Raw genomic sequence first — 17379 nt, forward strand, 5'->3', positions numbered from 1 at the left:
AAAGGGGACTCTGTCCCCATTGCAACTACGGGGAGGGGGAGCAAGGGCGGAGCTGTGGGATACCGAGGTGACATGTTGGTCATTTATTGTCCTGGAAGACCCATTGTTTCTGCGTGATCTTGTCCCACCGAACTTATTTCCACATACTGCGGCCCCAGCTATGCCTGCTTCTTAGTAGGGTACGTCGAACAATCCTTGTTTGAAGCGTACCGTGGCCCGATCCCTGAACTCTACCTCCGCTGAATTGACGACTGCATTGGTGCTACGTCCTGCACACATGCAGAACGCACTGACTTCATCCATTTCACCACCATCATCCATCTGGCACTCAATTTCACCTGGACCATTTCTGACATCTCCCTACCGTTTCTTGACCTCACTATCCATCACAGGTAACAGACTACTGACTGTCCTACTACAAACCCATTGACTCCCATGGCTATCTGGACTACACTTCTTCCCACCCTGCTTCCTGTAAAGACTATCCCCTACTCCCAATTCCTCAGTCTGCGCTGCATGGATGAGGTGTTCCAAACCAGGGCATCGGAGATGTCCTCATTCTTTAGGGAGCGGGGGTTCCCCTCTTCGACTATAGATGAGGCTCTCACCAGGGTCTCTTCTATATACCGCAGCTCCGCTCTCACTCCTCACACCCCCACTCATAACAAGGACAGAGTCCCCCTTGTCCTCACCTTCCCAGCTCATCATAGACAACAGACAATACTCCAACATTTTTGTCACCTTCAACGGGATCCCACCACTGGCCACATCTTCCCATCTCCTCCCATTTCAGCTTTCCGCAGAGACCTCTCCCTCCGTAACTCCCTGGTTAATTTGTCCCTTCCCACCCAAACCCACCCCCCCCCCCCCCCCCCCCGGTACTTTCGCTTGCAACCGCAGAAAATGTTACATTTGTCGCTTTACCTCCCCCCTCGACTCCACACAAGGACCCAAGCAGTCTTTCCAGGCAGAGGCAGAGGTTCACCTGCACCTTTTCCAACCTCATCTATTGCATCCACTGCTCTAGGTGTCAACTGCTCATCATCGGCTTGGCGATCACTTTGCCCAACACTTCCGTGCAGTCCGCATTAACCAACCCGATGTCCCGGTGGCTCAGCACTTCAACTCCCCTCCCATTTCATATCCGACCTTTTGCCTTGGGCCTCCTTCATGGCCAGAGTGAGTCCCACCGCAAATTGGAAGAACAGCACCTCATATTTTGCTTGGGTAGTTTACACCCCAGCGGTATGAACATTGACTTCTCCGATTTCAGGTAGTCCTTGCTTTCTCCCTCCTTCCCCTCCCTTTCCCAGCTCTCCCACAGCCCACTGTCTCCGCCTCATCTTTATTCTTCCCTCCCCGCCCCCCACCCCCACATCAGTCTGAAGAAGAGTCTCGACCCGAAACGTCACCAAATCCTTCGCTCCATAGATGCTGCCTCACCCGCTGAATTTCTCCAGCATTTTTGTCTACCTTCGATTTTTCCAGCATCTGCAGTGCTTTCTTAAGCTTTGGTAATGTCACTAATAGATCTTGGGTGTATGATGTGGGGACATATGTTTAAGAATGGATGGTAGTAATATAGTTTGGAGCAGAAATTATCAAAATTATGGAAGAATGTGTCATTTTTTTGTAAATCTTTATGATTTACACTGAGCACTATTTAGTATTTGCTTTCAATTATATTTGGCCAACATTTATGCTCCATTCCTTTTGAGGAAAATAACCATGATGATTAGTTTTCTTACAGTTTCTCTGTAGCAATCATATCTTTCACCACATCATGAGCCAACATCTTTTGTACTCTTCTGGATATGTCAACAAATAGGAAATCACACATAACCTTTTTTATGAGAGGAATATGTGCATGGTTTAGATATCACACCACATCTCAGTTGTCTCCCATCTTAGACTTTTAATTTGTGTCGATTAATGCTGAAATGGTCTTGATGTAGCTGAAGATCAGCCAGATGTCAAAGTGACAAATCATTTGAATCAGATTTGCCCTTTTCTAGATGTAAGAAAATCCACATATCAAAATAAATGACGGTGTCTTTCTGACACTGAACACTTGGAAAGAGCCTGGAGTATCTTGTTATCAGTGCATGCATTCAATGAGCTTTCAACAGTGGAAGGAAACGGGTCATTGCAAGTTTCCAGTTGAAGAGTCATATGGACATTCTGTGGCTTATGCTATGAATCACTATTTTAACAGCGCTCCCTGAAAGAGTAATGTTGAAGAGTTTAGGTATAGTGCAATTTAAAAAGTGGAATAATTTTCAGATATTTCCTTAAAGTATACACTTTTAAGTAAATTAAACGATGTGCATCTAATATTTTAGTACATTGAAAACAATGTTTGGAACAAATAAATGTGGGAAAATCTATTAGATTTCACTGATCTCTTGGCTGTACACTATATTATAACTATCTTGTGAAAATTGCTAACTTAGGTTTAACTTTTACAGTACAGGTACTTCTCTTTTGAAGAGAGGGCAATTCTGAACACGAGACTGATGAATTCTAGTGTCAAAAAGCAACAGATTTGATGGATAACATTGAAAATAATGTTTTTCATAATTAAGTTTTAACAGATCAGAATAATTTATAAACATTGTAATAATTTTCTTCACCATTGGAATTTAATTACTCGTTGGTGACTAATCATAATGCAGATGCTGATTTTTGAAGCAACCTATTTTTAAGTCACATGACACTTTTAAAAAACTTATTCTCTTGGTTTGTGATTTGTGTATTCATTGCAGAAAATCATTCCTTAGTCATTATTACTGGGATTTGAGTATGTCAATGTAATATTGAAGAATGGTTTTAAAATTGAGAACAGTGTTTTATGTAGAGTCTTTGTCCATTTGGACATAGATGATTGTATGATGCAAGAAGAAGACTAAAAGGATTTTTGCTTCATATCCTTAACTGTATTTTCTCATACGATCAAAAGACAGATAAACTGATTGTTTGTGAGGGAAGGAGCTGCAGATGCTGGTTTAAGCCGAAGATTGACTTTTAACGTTTAGGATGCCTACTTCTGTGGTGACAACATAAAGCCAGTGGAGGGAGACATCGTCTTAAAATAAAAAGTACATATATTCACTTTTTTTTTAAGTTTCAAAATAAAGCTCTTCTGACTAAACTGTGTGACTAACAATTTCAAAAGTCGTGTACCTTCATTAACTATGGTGCCTAACAATTACTGGGAAAGATAAATTGTGCAAAAACATAGTTTTAAATGCAGGCAAAATTACTGCCTTTGTGAAGATAGAAACACCATCAAGCGGCAAAATCTTTGGTGATATTGTTTGGGGAATAATTGCCAACAGAGAGAGAGAGAGAGAGAGAGAGAGAGAGAGAGTGCACTCTCCTTCATTTAGTGTCATGAAATTTAAGCACTAGATGAGCAAAGAATGAGTTTTGGGGGGATTGGAGGAGTTTAAGGAATTCATTGAGAAATGAAAATATAGCTCTACTACAAAGTAAAGAATATACACATTGATAAATCCAATCTGCTTCTTCATTGCAAACCAAAGTATTTCCAATTTAATCTGATTTTGAAATGAGTTTACTCGTCATATACGTTCCCCAGAACCCTCGATCTTTCAAATATTTATCTAACTCCACGTTAAATATGTTTAATGATCTGCAGTGCACCCAAGAGGGGTTAAGATGCATTACCTCTGAGAGAAGAAAGATTTTTTTTTCTCAGTAGTGCAGTCAGCCTTGAATTCATCCATGTCGTGTTTGCAAACATTGTTGGCTTGAGAATATATATATAAAGTAGATACGTTGGGTATGATTCTAAAAGAAAGAAGAAAGTGCAAAAGATATCTGATATGTCTCCGAATGCTCTAACAAAATTTAACAGGTTTACCGTAGAAAGTATCTTTACTAGTTGCATTATGGAAATTCCAACGCACAGGAATGCAAGAGGCTACAGAGGATGGTAGACCCATGCCCTCCATCAAAAAGCATTTACATGATAGGAAAGATGTTATCAACCTGGAAAAGGTACAAAGAAGATTTAGAAGGATGTTGCCAGGAATAGAGGGTCTGAGCTATGAGAGGTTGCGTAGGCTGGGGTTCTATTCATTAGAGCACAGGAGGATGTGATGATCTTATAGAGCTGCATAAAATCACTAGAGGAATAGATCGGGTAGATGCACAGAGTCTCTTGCCCAGAGTAGGTGAATCGAGGACCAGAGGATATAGGTTTAAGGGAAAAGATTTAATAGGAATCTGAGGGGTAACATTTTCACACAAAGTGTGGTCGGTGTATGGAAAGGTAGTTGAGGCTGGGAAAATCCCAACATTTAAGAAATAGTTAGGCAGGTACATAGATAGGACAGGTTTGGAGGGATATGGACAAAACGCCGGCAGGTGGAACTAGTGTAGCTGGGACATGTTGGCTGGTGTGGGCAAGTTGGGCTGAAGGGCTTGTTTCCACACTGTATCACTCAATGGCTATGAGGCGTTACCTCAGAGGATTACATCTATTGTCAAGTATTCCCCGCCATTCAGGTCATGCCCTCTTTTCACTGCTACCATTGCGCAGGAGCTACACAAGCTTGAAGTCCTACACCACCAACTACTTTCCTGCAACTGCTCAGGTTCATGAACCAACCTACACAACCCTAACCCTACCTTGACAATAGTATATTATGGCCCACCTCTTGGACCACTTTTTTTCTAATAATGATTTTGCACTGCCTTTTTTTAGAACGTTACGTGTAATTTATGTATAATTTGATTTTGTGTGTTTGTCCGTGTGAATGTGATGCTGTTATGAGCAAACATTTTCATTATATCTATACCTCAGCATACTTATGCATATGACAATAAATGTGAACTTGAGAAAAGCACCTTCAATGAAGGGGGGCAATGTTGTTATAATAGATATACTGTCCTTTGATTTATCCACTACACCCAGCCCAAATTGACAATATTTTTGAATAATTGGAATCACCTGATCCCGCATTGCCAGCCAAAACGTTCTCCTGTTCCTGTCATCATGATGATATTTCCTATATGTCTGTTATCTCTTTCTCTCTCCTCCCACATGTTCTAGTATTTTCTGCCCTCTATTTTCTTAAATTGTGAGACTTAACTCTTGCACACTTTTACCCACATATGACTGTTTACAGACTTGTACTGTGACTGTTCTAAATGTAACCATGCATAATCAATATTTTGAATTCAGAGACAGATAATTTTAAACAAAAGGAATGAGTGTTCCAAGTATAAAATGTATTTGTTCTGGTGGAGGAGCAATGTGTTTACTTCAATGAATATGCACTTCTGGAAGAGAATAATTTTGAAGCCAAAATGTGTGTGCCCCTTAGAAGGTAGCTATATTTTAAGTAACCAGTTGGCCTGATCATGATTTTTCATTACTAATGTGGACTTTGCTCGGGAATGATCCAAATCTGTACATCTCTAGTTAAGCCATTGTAGATTATTTATTTCTCATTTATTAACTCAAGAGGTATGGCTATCTCAAAAAGTGATTTCTTGGCATTCACATAGGATCATGTGAAAACTCCGTGATTTTTTCCCCCAAGGCTTATAGAAATCACTTGGCATCAAAACTGTTCCCATTTTTAGAAGTCTTTGCAAACGTGGAGTTGCTTGACAGCTCATCAATACCTAGCATCTTCCTTATTCCCAGAATTTTAGTTACAAAAAGACTGTGCTGTAGCGGCACCTAGTGGTTAGGCCACTCTTGCCAAGCGAATCCTCGGCAATCACGGGAAGGTGTGCCCTAGTATATAAGAACCGACCTTCCCTCTCTCGCTCTCTTCATCTCTCTTCATGAGAGTGTCCTGCCACCTCAGCAGGAGCTCAACCGAGCCCACGAGGCAACAGCCTCTCAGCAACAACAATGACTATTATGTTAGAGTGCTAACCGTGCATGTATATCTAACCTACAATGCCTGAATAAAGAATCAATTTATTCACGACGTTTGTGCCTCTACAGTTCTGTATTCTTCCAGCTTGTGGATAAAGGGGCTGTACCACTTGGGCGACTTAATTGGCGAGTTTAGGAGAGTTTCCAAAAAAAAATGTCATGTTGAAGTCGTCCTCCTACTATGTAGAAGACCTCCTTCGACTATGTTGAAGAGTAGCATCGACTAGCTACGACTAACTTCGGGAAAATTGGACACCGAATAGTGGAAAGTGAAGACGACCTCCTTCGATCTCCTTCGACCTCCCTTCGACTATGATGAAGACTATCTACAACTATCTTCGACGACCCTCAATTATCTATGACTTACATGCTGACCTACTACGACTAAACCTACGAGTAAAAAAAGTATTTTTTTTTCCATGGCGACCTTTTTTTACTCGCGGGCATTTTTCAACATGTGTAAAAATACGCTGCGACCTAGCTGAGGCCTCAATTGCACGGGGACTACTCTCGAACATGAAGGAGAGTTACAAAGACCTCCTTTGACCTTGTGTCGACCGTGCTGCAAGTATGAGTAGAGGGCAAACTCGCCAGAACTCGCGGATTAGGTCGCCCAAGTGGGACAGCCCCTTAAGGCTCAGTGGGCTCAAAATAAATGTTATTAGTAATTAAAAATATCTCGATCCCTATTTCCAGCAACTTGTCAATATTTTGATAACCATAAACCTCTTCAATAATTATGATTTTTAAAAAGAAAAACAAAATTGAAGCGGGTCTGACTGAGGCAGTGCATTGGTGTTCCTGTAATCTTATGCACAGCAGGAAATTTATGATTTTCATCCTGTGGTACTCCAGTTTCTCAGAAAATGGGAATTAAAACTATTGTCCTTGGCTGGGATGATGAAGCAGTGTTGATTACCTTCAGACTCATCTCAGCCAAGAGTGATATTATTTCCTTCAGTTAATTCCTTGAGAATTGTGAACAAAAAGTTTATGGAAGAGTTGTGCTTGGCAATGCTCAGATTTGTACGAACTGTTTTGATTTGTATTATAACGGAAATAATATTTCCTGATATTATTATTTTTTTAAACTTTTAACACCTTGACCCCTTGGGGAAACAAAATTACTCCTCAAATGACTTTCTAAATTATTTTTGTTTGTGTGAAATTATTGAAATTGTAAATGTTGGCAACTGATTAAAAGGTTTAAATGGGAAAATGAAATGAATTTAACCTCCTTGCTTTTAATTTGTGAATATCTGTTTATGATACCAACATCTACCACTATTGAAGTCCCTTATGACCTCAATGAAGAGTTGTCGATAAATTATCAGTGCTCGTATGATGACTTTTCCCTTAAAGCTTTCATCTTCTTAATCATCTCTTACATAACTAAAACTCTCATCTTGTCTTCCGGTTTCGGTTGTTTTTACATTTGTGCAAAAATGGTACAAAATAGTGCTACGATTTTTGCCACCTTACTCACTGTTCTCCTGTTTTTGTTTTGTCCCGATCGGTGGTATATTTTAAAGGTTATTAAGGTTTTTAAAAATCTTTAAAACTGCGTATGCGCAAATTGGTCTCCTGTCAGTCACTACTAGTACGGCCCCTTCCTGCACCAATGCCGCACTGATTGGCTGCGTCCGCTGTCAGTCACCGGCGCCCACCCGCCTCTGCCATGGCGGCTGGTGCTTGGGGGTCGCGCCGAGAATCTGAGTCCTGAGCTTGGCTCTGAGGGTGCTGACGGCTGATGCTCCTCCGGGGCACGTAAGAAAGGAGAGGAGCGGCAACCTCGAGATCCTGGGGGAGGTGAGGAGGGAGAGTGGGGGGATTGAGGGAGAGGGGGGAAAGTGAGGGAGATGAGGAGGGAGAGTGGGATATTGAGGGATACAAGGGGGGTGGGAAGGGATACGAGGGGGATAGAATGGGGTAGGGAGGGGAGAGGAGTAATGGGGGGAGTGTGAGGGTAGGGGAGTGGTAAGGGGGATTGGGGAGGGTAAAAGGAGAGGGAGGAGGGAGAGTGGGGTAGGAGGGCGAATAAAGGGAGAGGAGTGGGGGGTGGGGAGTAGAGGGAGAGGTAGGGATAGTGGGGGGATAGGTGGGGAGATGGGGGTTAGAGGGATAGGAGGGGGGTAGGGAGTTATTGAGAGAGTGACTAAGGGTAGGGGAAAGGAGAGGGAAGTAGAGGTGAGGGAGGGATTGGGGAGGAGAGGGGAAAGAAGAGGGAAGGGGAGAGAGTTCTGGGGATGAGGGGAAATGAACCGCACCTGCGCAGTTGGTGAGTGGTGGAATATTGCGTTGGGGGAACGGGTTGCGTTGGGGGAACAAGCCTCCCGTGTGACAGGGACCCAATGGGTCACACTTAGTCTAGTTTTTCTTTAAAAATTGGATGTTGCCTGCAAGATTGATTATATTTGCCTTTCCTTAATTGTGTTAAATGTGTTGCAGTGATGCACTGCTTCACTGCTGATAGTTAAGGAGTTACAGGATTTTGATTTGGTGAAGGTGAAGGAACATCAGTATATTTTGGAGACTGGATGATCTGAAAAGTACCAATGTTCACATGTGCCTGCTTTGTTAGCAGAGGACAGTGTTCTGTTAAATTGTGCAGTTTTGGTTTAATTAGCCAAACTGAGATGTTTATATGCCCAATATATATCTCATGAAACATTTCATTTTGTGGTGTTCATTCATGGCAACCTGTTTAATTGCATTGAACAAACTTAAGATTGTGAAGTCTTGGTGAACTGAAAAAAACATACTATCACAGTTAAAGCCTGTGAACTATTGCTAAGATTTGAAATGTACTAAACAGACAATATATATTAGAAACATAGACATAAAAATTAGGTGCAGAAGTAGGCCATTCGGCCCTTCGAGCCTGCACCGCCATTCAATATGATCATGGCTGATCATCCAACTCAGTATCCCGTACCTGCCTTCTCTCCATACCCCTTGATCCCCTTAGCCACAAGGGCCACATCTAACTCCCTCTTAAATATAGCCAATGAACTGGCCTCAACTACCCTCTGTGGCAGAGAGTTCCAGAGATTCACCACTCTCTGTGTGAAAAAAATTCTTCTCATCTCGGTTTTAAAGGATTTCCCCCTTATCCTTAAGCTGTGACCCCTTGTCCTGGACTTCCCTAACATTGGGAACAATCTTCCTGCATCTAGCCTGTCCAACCCCTTAAGAATTTTGTAAGTTTCTATAAGATCCCCTCTCAATCTCCTAAATTCTAGAGAGTATAAACCAAGTCTATCCAGTCTTTCTTCATAAGACAGTCCTGACATCCCAGGAGTCAGTCTGGTGAACCGTCTCTGCACTCCCTCTATGGCAATAATGTCCTTCCTCAGATTTGGAGACCAAAACTGTACGCAATACTCCAGGTGTGGTCTCACCAAGACCATGTACAACTGCAGTAGAACCTCCCTGCTCAGATACTCAAATCCTTTTGCAATGAAAGCTAACATACCATTTGCTTTCTTTACTGCCTGCTGCACCTGCATGCCTACCTTCAATGACTGGTGTACCATGACACCCAGGTCTCGCTGCATCTCCCCCTTTCCCAATCGGCCACCATTTAGATAATAGTCTGATTTCCCGTTTTTGCCACCAAAATGGATAACCTCACATTTATCCACATTATACTGCATCTGCCAAACATTTGACCACTCACCCAGCATCTCCAAGTCACCTTGCAGTCTCCTAGCATCCTCCTCACAGCTAACACTGCCCCCCAGCTTAGTGTCATCCGCAAACTTGGAGATATTGCCTTCAATTCCCTCATCCAGATCATTAATATATATTGTAAATAGCTGGGGTCCCAGCACTGAGCCTTGCGGTACCCCACTAGTCACTGCCTGCCATTGTGAAAAGGACCCGTTTACTCCTACTCTTTGCTTCCTGTTTGCCAGCCAGTTCTCTATCCACATCAATACTGAACCCCCAATGTCTTGTGCTTTAAGTTTGTATACTAATCTCTTATGTGGGACCTTGTCGAAAGCCTTCTGGAAGTCCAGATACACCACATCCACTGGTTCTCCCCTATCCACGCTACTAGTTACATCCTCAAAAAATTCTATAAGATTCGTCAGACATGATTTACCTTTCGTAAATCCATGCTGACTTTGTCCAATGATTTCACCACTTTCCAAATGTGCTGCTATCCCATCTTTAATAACTGACTCTAGCAGTCCCCCACATATTGTAGTCCAAAGCTTTGACTTATTCTTCTCCAATTGCTGATCAAACTCTGTTTGTGAACTAAAGTTGTTTTATTGTCCTTCCTGATTTTTGAAACACCTCGTGTTCATTGATTTTGAATCCACCTAGGTTATATGCAGTCCCTTGAAAAGATTGTGTCTTGATAATCTGCTATCAGGCCTTTGCCACTGCTTTCTTTAGCAATCCAAGCAAGAGCTGGTATGATGTAATTGCGTCAGAGATTTTCATGTTAATTTTTGCTCTTTGCACGCAGTAGTGAGCATTACAGACCTTGTTAAGATTCCTCAGGCATAGCTTCGTAAAAATTTGTGATTGTTACATTCCATTGATCAGATGATACTTGGTCTTGTGAACAAAATAAACAATACGATTTCATATGCTGGTTGATGTCAACTTAATACACAGTTTTTAAAATGTTTACCAGAACATTTACAACTGTTCTAATATATTGGTTTGCACCTTAATTCCACGCTCTTTGTCTGCCTTGTACTTAAGGATTTCCCAATGACCATTCCACCTACTTTTTACTGGGCAGAGACCCCAGCCTGAATCTTAGTGGTGATCCTCCATTTTCCTTGAGTAATACCAAAAGGTATCACTTTTCCATTTGGAAAGTGAAAACAGGGAAGAAAAGTTAAAGGAGACGACATGCACTTACTACATGTAGGTCTGTAATGCTTTCAGTACAAAGTAATCTGCATGCTGAGCAAGCTCAATCTTCTGGTTACCAGGAAGGGGTGCTGTGTTAAAAATGTGAGATTTTCTCCTCCAATATTGATGTCAGCTCGGAAAGCATGCAAAAATTGCTGGCAACTGATATTTTCCATCTTTTTCACTGAATCTCAGAAATATTTGATTTTTAGATGCTGCAAAAAAGAAAATATCTTGATTTTTGTCCTTCTGAAGACCTTGCACCAGCAAAAGGTTAGTGGGCTGACATCAACCAGAATATGAAATCGTATTGTTTATTTTGTTCACAAGCTGTATTGTCAATGATTATAGCATTGATCATTTGCAATTTGCAGAGTTCAAACAAATGAGAGACGCTACATTAACAAAGACAATTTACATAGTATCTCTATTATTCTAGTTCTGTTCCTTTGTCTTTGAAACTCTAGGTTGGCTTTTTGATTATTTTTCAGTGTTCAATGTTGCAAAAAAAAAACCAAACAAACAATTACCTGTTTGCAACTGTTCAAATTAAAATGTATATTGCTTGGAATATTTTGATCTTCAAGGTTAAGAGAGACAAAGTTTGCTAACTGTTCAGTCACATTTAACATGCAGTAGAACATTGTGGTAATCAACTCTTCATAATATTTACAATTAAAATATCCACCCTCAATGTAAACATTTATCTTCAGCTAAATAAACGTGCAAGCGAAAGATACACTGTCGCTCATGTCAATAAGAAATTAAATGGAGCTCTGTTATTTCAAAGTTAGCTGATATCTGAAATAAATGCACATTTTAACTAATTGGTGTTCAAAGTAGAAAGCCCCTTCTATTCCATGAACATGAGAAAATACCACTATTATATTTTCCATTTCACACAGAGCAATCCTTAAGCCACCTCTGATTAAATTGTTAGTTTAGCAACATTTGGATGTTTGTAACTATGTTGTGAATCTACCCCCAATGAAAACATGGTTGAGACTGCTGGAACGGATTTCAAAGTAGATCTTTAAAGATGGCAAATAAAAATCTTTAGTATATGTAGGAAAAAAATGCAGATGCTGGTTTAAGCTGAAGATAGACACAAAATGCTGGACAGGCAGCATCTCTGGTGAGAAGGGGACCATGGAGCAATGAGAGAGGAACTGGCCCAAGTTGACTGGAAAAATACCCAAGCAGGGATGACAGTGGAACAACAATGGCAGGTATTTATGTGAATAATACAGAAGGTGCAGGATCAGTTCATTCCAAAGAGGATTCCAAGGGGAGTAAGGGGTGACCGTGGCTGACAAAGGAAGTCAAGGACAGTATAAAAATAAAAGAGAAGAAGTATAACATGGCAAAGATGAGCAGGAAGCTAGAGGATTGGGTAACTTTTAAAGAACAGCAGAAGACAACTAAAAAGGCAATACTGGGAGAAAAGATGAAGTATGAAGGTAAGCTAGCCAAGAACATAAAGGAGAATAGTAAAAGCTTTGTTAGTTATGTGAAGAGGAAAAAAATAGTTGACCAAAGTTGGACCCTTGAAGACCGGTGAATTTATTATGGAGAACAAGGAAATGGCAGACGAGTTGAGCAGGCACTTTGGATCTGTCTTCACTGAGGAAGACACAAACAATTTCCCTGATGTACTAGTAGCCAGAGGATCTGAAGGAGGAACTGAAGAAAATTCACATTAGGCAGGAAATGGTGTTGGGTGGACTGATGGGACTGAAAGCTGATGAATCCCCAGGGCCTGTTGGTCTCTATCCCAAGGTACTTAAGGAAGTGGCTCTAGAAATTGCGGATGCATTAGTGATCATTTTCCAATGTTCTATAGGTTCAGGAACAGTTCCTGTGGATTGGAGGGTAGCTAATGTCATCACACTTTTTAAGAAAGGCGGGGAGAGAAAACAGGGAATTATAGACCAGTTAGCCTGACATGGGTGGTGGGGAAGATGCTGGAGTCAATTATAAAAACAGAAAATAGGTGCAGGGGTAGGTCATTCGGCCCTTCGAGCCTGCACCGCCATTCAATATGATCATGGCTGATCATCCAACTCTGTATCCTGTACCTGCCTTCTCTCCATACCCCCCTGATCCCTTTAGCCACAAGGGCCACATCTAACATCTTAAATATAGCCAATGAACTGGCCTCAACTACCTTCTGTGGCAAAGAATTCCCCAGATTCACCACTGTGTGAAAAATGTTTTTCTCATCTAGGTCCTAAAAAACTTCCCCCTTACCCTCAAGCTGTGACCCCTTGTTCTGGACTTCCCCAACATCGGGAACAATCTTCCTGCATCTAGCCTGTCCCACCCCTTAAGAATTTTGTACGTTTCTATAAGATCCCCCCTCAATCTTCTAAATTCTAGCGAGTACAAGCCGAGTCTATCCAGTCTTTCTTCATATGAAAGTCCTGCCATCCCAGGAATCAATCTGGTGAACCTTCTCTTTACTCCCTCTATGGCAAGAATGTCTTTCCTCAGATTTGGAGACCAAAACTGTACACAATACACCAGGTGTGGTCTCACCAAGGCCCTGTATAACTGCAGTAGAATCTCCCCGTTCCTATACTCATATGAGAGATGAATTAGCGGCACATTTCGAAAGTTGTAACAGGATCGGTCCTAGTCAGCATGAATTTACAAAGAGGAAATCATGCTCGACTAATCTTCTGGATTTTTTTGAGGATGTAACTAGGAAAATGGACAAGGGAGAGCCAATGGATGTAGTGTACCTTAATGTTCAGAAAGCGTTTGATAAGGTCCCTCATAGGAGATCAGTGGGCAAAATTAGAGCACATGTTATTGGGGGTAGGGTACTAACATGGATAGAAAATAGAAAGACAGGAAACAAAGAGTAGGGATTAACGGGACCCTTTCAGAATGGCATGCAGTGACCAGTGGGGTACCGCAAGGCTCGGTGCTGGGACCGCAACTATTTACAATATACATCAATGATTTAGATGAAGGGATTCAAAGTAACCAGAAAATTTGCAGATGACATAACGGTGGGTGGCAGTGTGAATTGTGAGGAGGATGCAGGGTGACTTGGACAGGGGTGAGTGGGCGGATGCATGGCAGATGCAGTGAGTAAATGTGAGTTTATCCACTTTCGTGGCAAAAACAGGAAGGCAGATTATTATCTGAATGGTGTCAAGTTGGGAAAAGGGGAAGTACAAAGAGATCTGGGGGTCCTTGTTCATCACTTACTGAAAGTAAAACTGCAGGTACAGCATGCAGTGAAGAAAGCTAATGGCATGTTTGCCTTCATAACAAGAGGAATGAATGAATAGAAAAGAAGAATAGAATAGAATGCCTTTTATTGTCATTCAAACAGCTTGGTTTGACCAAAATTGCATTTTCTACAGTCTTAACATTACAAAAAATAACCAAGACCCACGCTCAACACAATTTACACAAACATCCATCACAGTGAATCTTCAACACCTCCTCACTGTGATGGAAGGCAAAAGTCCTATCTTTTCCCTTTGTTCTTCCCCCGCGGTCCAGCAGTCCAACTACAACGTTGAGGCGTCTGGGGCTCCCGATGCTAAAGCCCACGGCGGGCGATGGTAAGTTCCGCGGCTGTTAGCCCCCCTTCAAAGTCATTTAACCCCGCGATTCCGGCGGGAGAAGTTGCCATTGCGGGAGCTCCGAAAAGCGGTCTCCCACCAGGGACCTGCGAGCTCCCGATGTTACCGTCCACAGGGCCTGCAGCTGGAGCCTTCGAAGCTCCAGTCAGGTTGCAGCCTCGCGCCACCACAGATCTCCCCGTTCCAATGTCAACCAGCTCCGCAATGGCAGGTCCACAGGCTCTGCGACTGGAGCCCTCAGGTTGGTTCCCGCCGGAGGCACCACGATGTTAGGCCCAACGACATTGGAGACCCAACAAGGAAAAAGTCGGGTCCCCCTTAAAGGGAAGAGATTAAACAGTTTCCCCCACCTTCCTCCCACCCCCCACGTATACACAGCCAAAAGAATAATAAAAACTAGAATTAAAACATACATTCAACGAGACAAAAAATTAAAAAAGGCATACGGACTGCAGTCGGCCGCTGCCGTTAGGCGCCGCCACACCACCAGGAGTTGAATATAGGAGCAAAGAGGTCCTTCTGCAGTTGTACAGGGCCCTAGTGAGACCACACCTGGAGTATTGTGTGCAGTTTTAGTCTCCAAATTTGATGAAGGACATTCTTGCTATTGAGGGAGTGCAGCGCAGGTTCACAAGGTTAATTCCCAGGATGGCGGGACTGTCGCATGTTGATAGAATGGAGCGGCTGGGCTTGTATACTTTGGAATTTAGAAGGATGAGAGGGCATCTTATCGAAACATATAAGATTTTTACGGGATTGAACACGCTAGAGGCAAGAAATATGTTCTCGATGTTGGGGGAATCCAGAACCAGGGCCCACAGTTTAAGAATAAGGGGTAGGCCATTCATAACGGAGATGTGGAAAAACTTTTTTAACCAGAGAGTTGTGAATCTGTGAAATTCTCTGCCTCAGAAGGCAGTGGAGGCCATTTCACTGGATGCTTTCAAGAGAGAGTTATGGGCCTGTCCCACTTATGCGACCTTTTAAGCGACTACAGGAGACTATGAGTTGCCACGGTGTCGCCTGCATGGTGGTGAGTATTTCCCGCATTCTTGTAACTAGTCGCGGCTTCATTTCAACGTTGAAACATTAGCGGCGACCGGAATTTTGACGCCATGGAGAATAGCGAGAATTCTCGTGACGTAGGTGCAGTGGTAGTGGGTCACCAGGAGGTCGAAAGTTGGCGTAGGTTCTTGTAGGTTTGTTGCCGGTGCTGACCGGTGAATTTCATTGGCTCATTGGGGGAAAAAAAACCCAGTAGTTTTCAGAACCAAGGATAACCGACCGGATGATATCGCCATCAACCAAACCTTGTTGGTCTTGTCCTTCATTCTAACTGGAACCCACTGGTACTGAACTCTCTGTTAACATTATTGAGTTCCTGTCCATATTGTCAATATTGGAAGTTTTCCCAATTAAGTGCTTCGACGACGATAGGTCCCATCATTTTCTATAATTGTCTTGCAACTTATAGAATTATTGTCACAGTTATGGAACTATCAAATATTCACAGGAAACGAGAACAACGAAGGGAGAAAAAGTAGACTGTGACCCTCCCTTCAGGCTGTATTCCCGTATTCCCAGGTATGAAGAAGACTGAGCCACTGGGACAGACTTGAGACCACCAGCGTCACCATGTGGTTAAGATTGCAGTACTGGAAAAAAAAGCCCTGGAGAACCACGCCTCTACATGAGGCTACGTCTGAATGGCCAGGTCAAGCCTGTGATACCAGAACCCTTTCCTGCCCCAGACAACGAGAGACTGCACACACATGCACGCACATGCAAAGACTGGCTGCCAGGATAATCCAGAGACTGGCAGCATCACCTCTCCAAGCCCAAAGCTGAGCTGCCAGGAATCAACTTGTACTGTCACCTACTCCTCTCGAGTTCACCCTATTGCGAGTGTCAGTGTGGTCACTGTCGACTGTTCCCCAACGCCACAATATGAGTAGGTGTCATGGATTCCGATTTACATATTTTCTGTTGCTGTCATCCTGTAATCAGCCTGGAAGCAGTGAATAAAATGATCTCGCATTTTCTGACAGGATGGAACATATCACAGTAATGGTTTTGAATTAGAAAGTTGGCTAACTATTTTGAATCAATTAATATACAGGCACTGTGTATGAACTTGCATTGTATTCTTTCATTCAACAATAATAAATTAAACCTCAAGCATTTGGGATTCTCTAATTGCTGCAGTGACACTGTAGTAGCAAGCTTCTGCCACTACGGGTCCTCAGTTAGCTGCAAGAGTTAACAATCCTGGCAGCTAAACAAATAAAAGTGCAGGTTAGATAAGAATGGCAGTGAAGAAAGCAGCATGTTGGACCTTTGGCACTTTTATCATTCAGATGTGTAAATCGTAAAAAAGGTCCATTGTAGAAATATAAATGTACCCATCAAACTCTCCTGACAATGTTGCATAAACTTTCACGTTGCATTATGCCTGGTTCTTTTCCATGATCAATTTTATATTCACATGGCGTACTAGAGTGCTTTTTACTTGTATGTTCATGCAGTAAATGTTTACATTTATTAAAGGTGTTTTTACTGTATATGCTATGGAGAGTTGAGCAATTACTACTATGTTTTGGTGATCTGACTGGCCATTATTCAATGCACATTCTGCCTTACACAGGTATCGTGAGTTTTTGCGTGGGAACTTTTTATCTCAGCAGGCAGGCAAACAGCAGAGTGTCGCTCCCTTCAGTTTCACACCCTCTGCTTCCCGGCCATGTGTGTGACCCCATCCCTCCCTCTCCAGCTCCCCGCATCATTGCACCCGGCGCGGGGGGGAATTAAGCAGCAGCCCAGCCCGTTCCAACTCCAGAAAACCATTTTTCCAGCCCAGCCCCGTTTTTTTAGCTTTAAACACAATCACGAAGGATTCAATAAAATAGATGTACTGTGTAAGGAGAATTCATATATTTTGAGGATCACAAGAATACCTTAACAGGATTAGCAGTTTTGTAC

At 42.4% G+C, this 17379-nt stretch overlaps 1 protein-coding gene across 6 annotated transcripts in view; it reads left to right on the forward strand.

Annotated features, from left to right (window-relative positions):
* LOC129700815 (CMP-N-acetylneuraminate-beta-1,4-galactoside alpha-2,3-sialyltransferase-like) overlaps positions 1-17379 on the forward strand; it is a 389167-nt gene that overhangs the window by 139870 nt on the left and 231918 nt on the right. For 2 of the 6 annotated variants that reach the window (XM_055641537.1, XM_055641539.1), the window contains exon 1: positions 10996-11071. The exons of the other annotated variants lie outside the window; for them this stretch is intronic. In XM_055641537.1, the coding sequence (XP_055497512.1) occupies positions 11011-11071 (61 nt within the window). In that variant the 5' untranslated portion in view covers positions 10996-11010. Of the gene's footprint in view, positions 1-10995; positions 11072-17379 lie in introns of those variants that run through there. 6 annotated transcript variants of the gene reach the window in all.

This window comes from Leucoraja erinacea, chromosome 10 (assembly GCF_028641065.1).
Source record: "Leucoraja erinacea ecotype New England chromosome 10, Leri_hhj_1, whole genome shotgun sequence".
NCBI lineage: Eukaryota > Metazoa > Chordata > Chondrichthyes > Rajiformes > Rajidae > Leucoraja > Leucoraja erinaceus.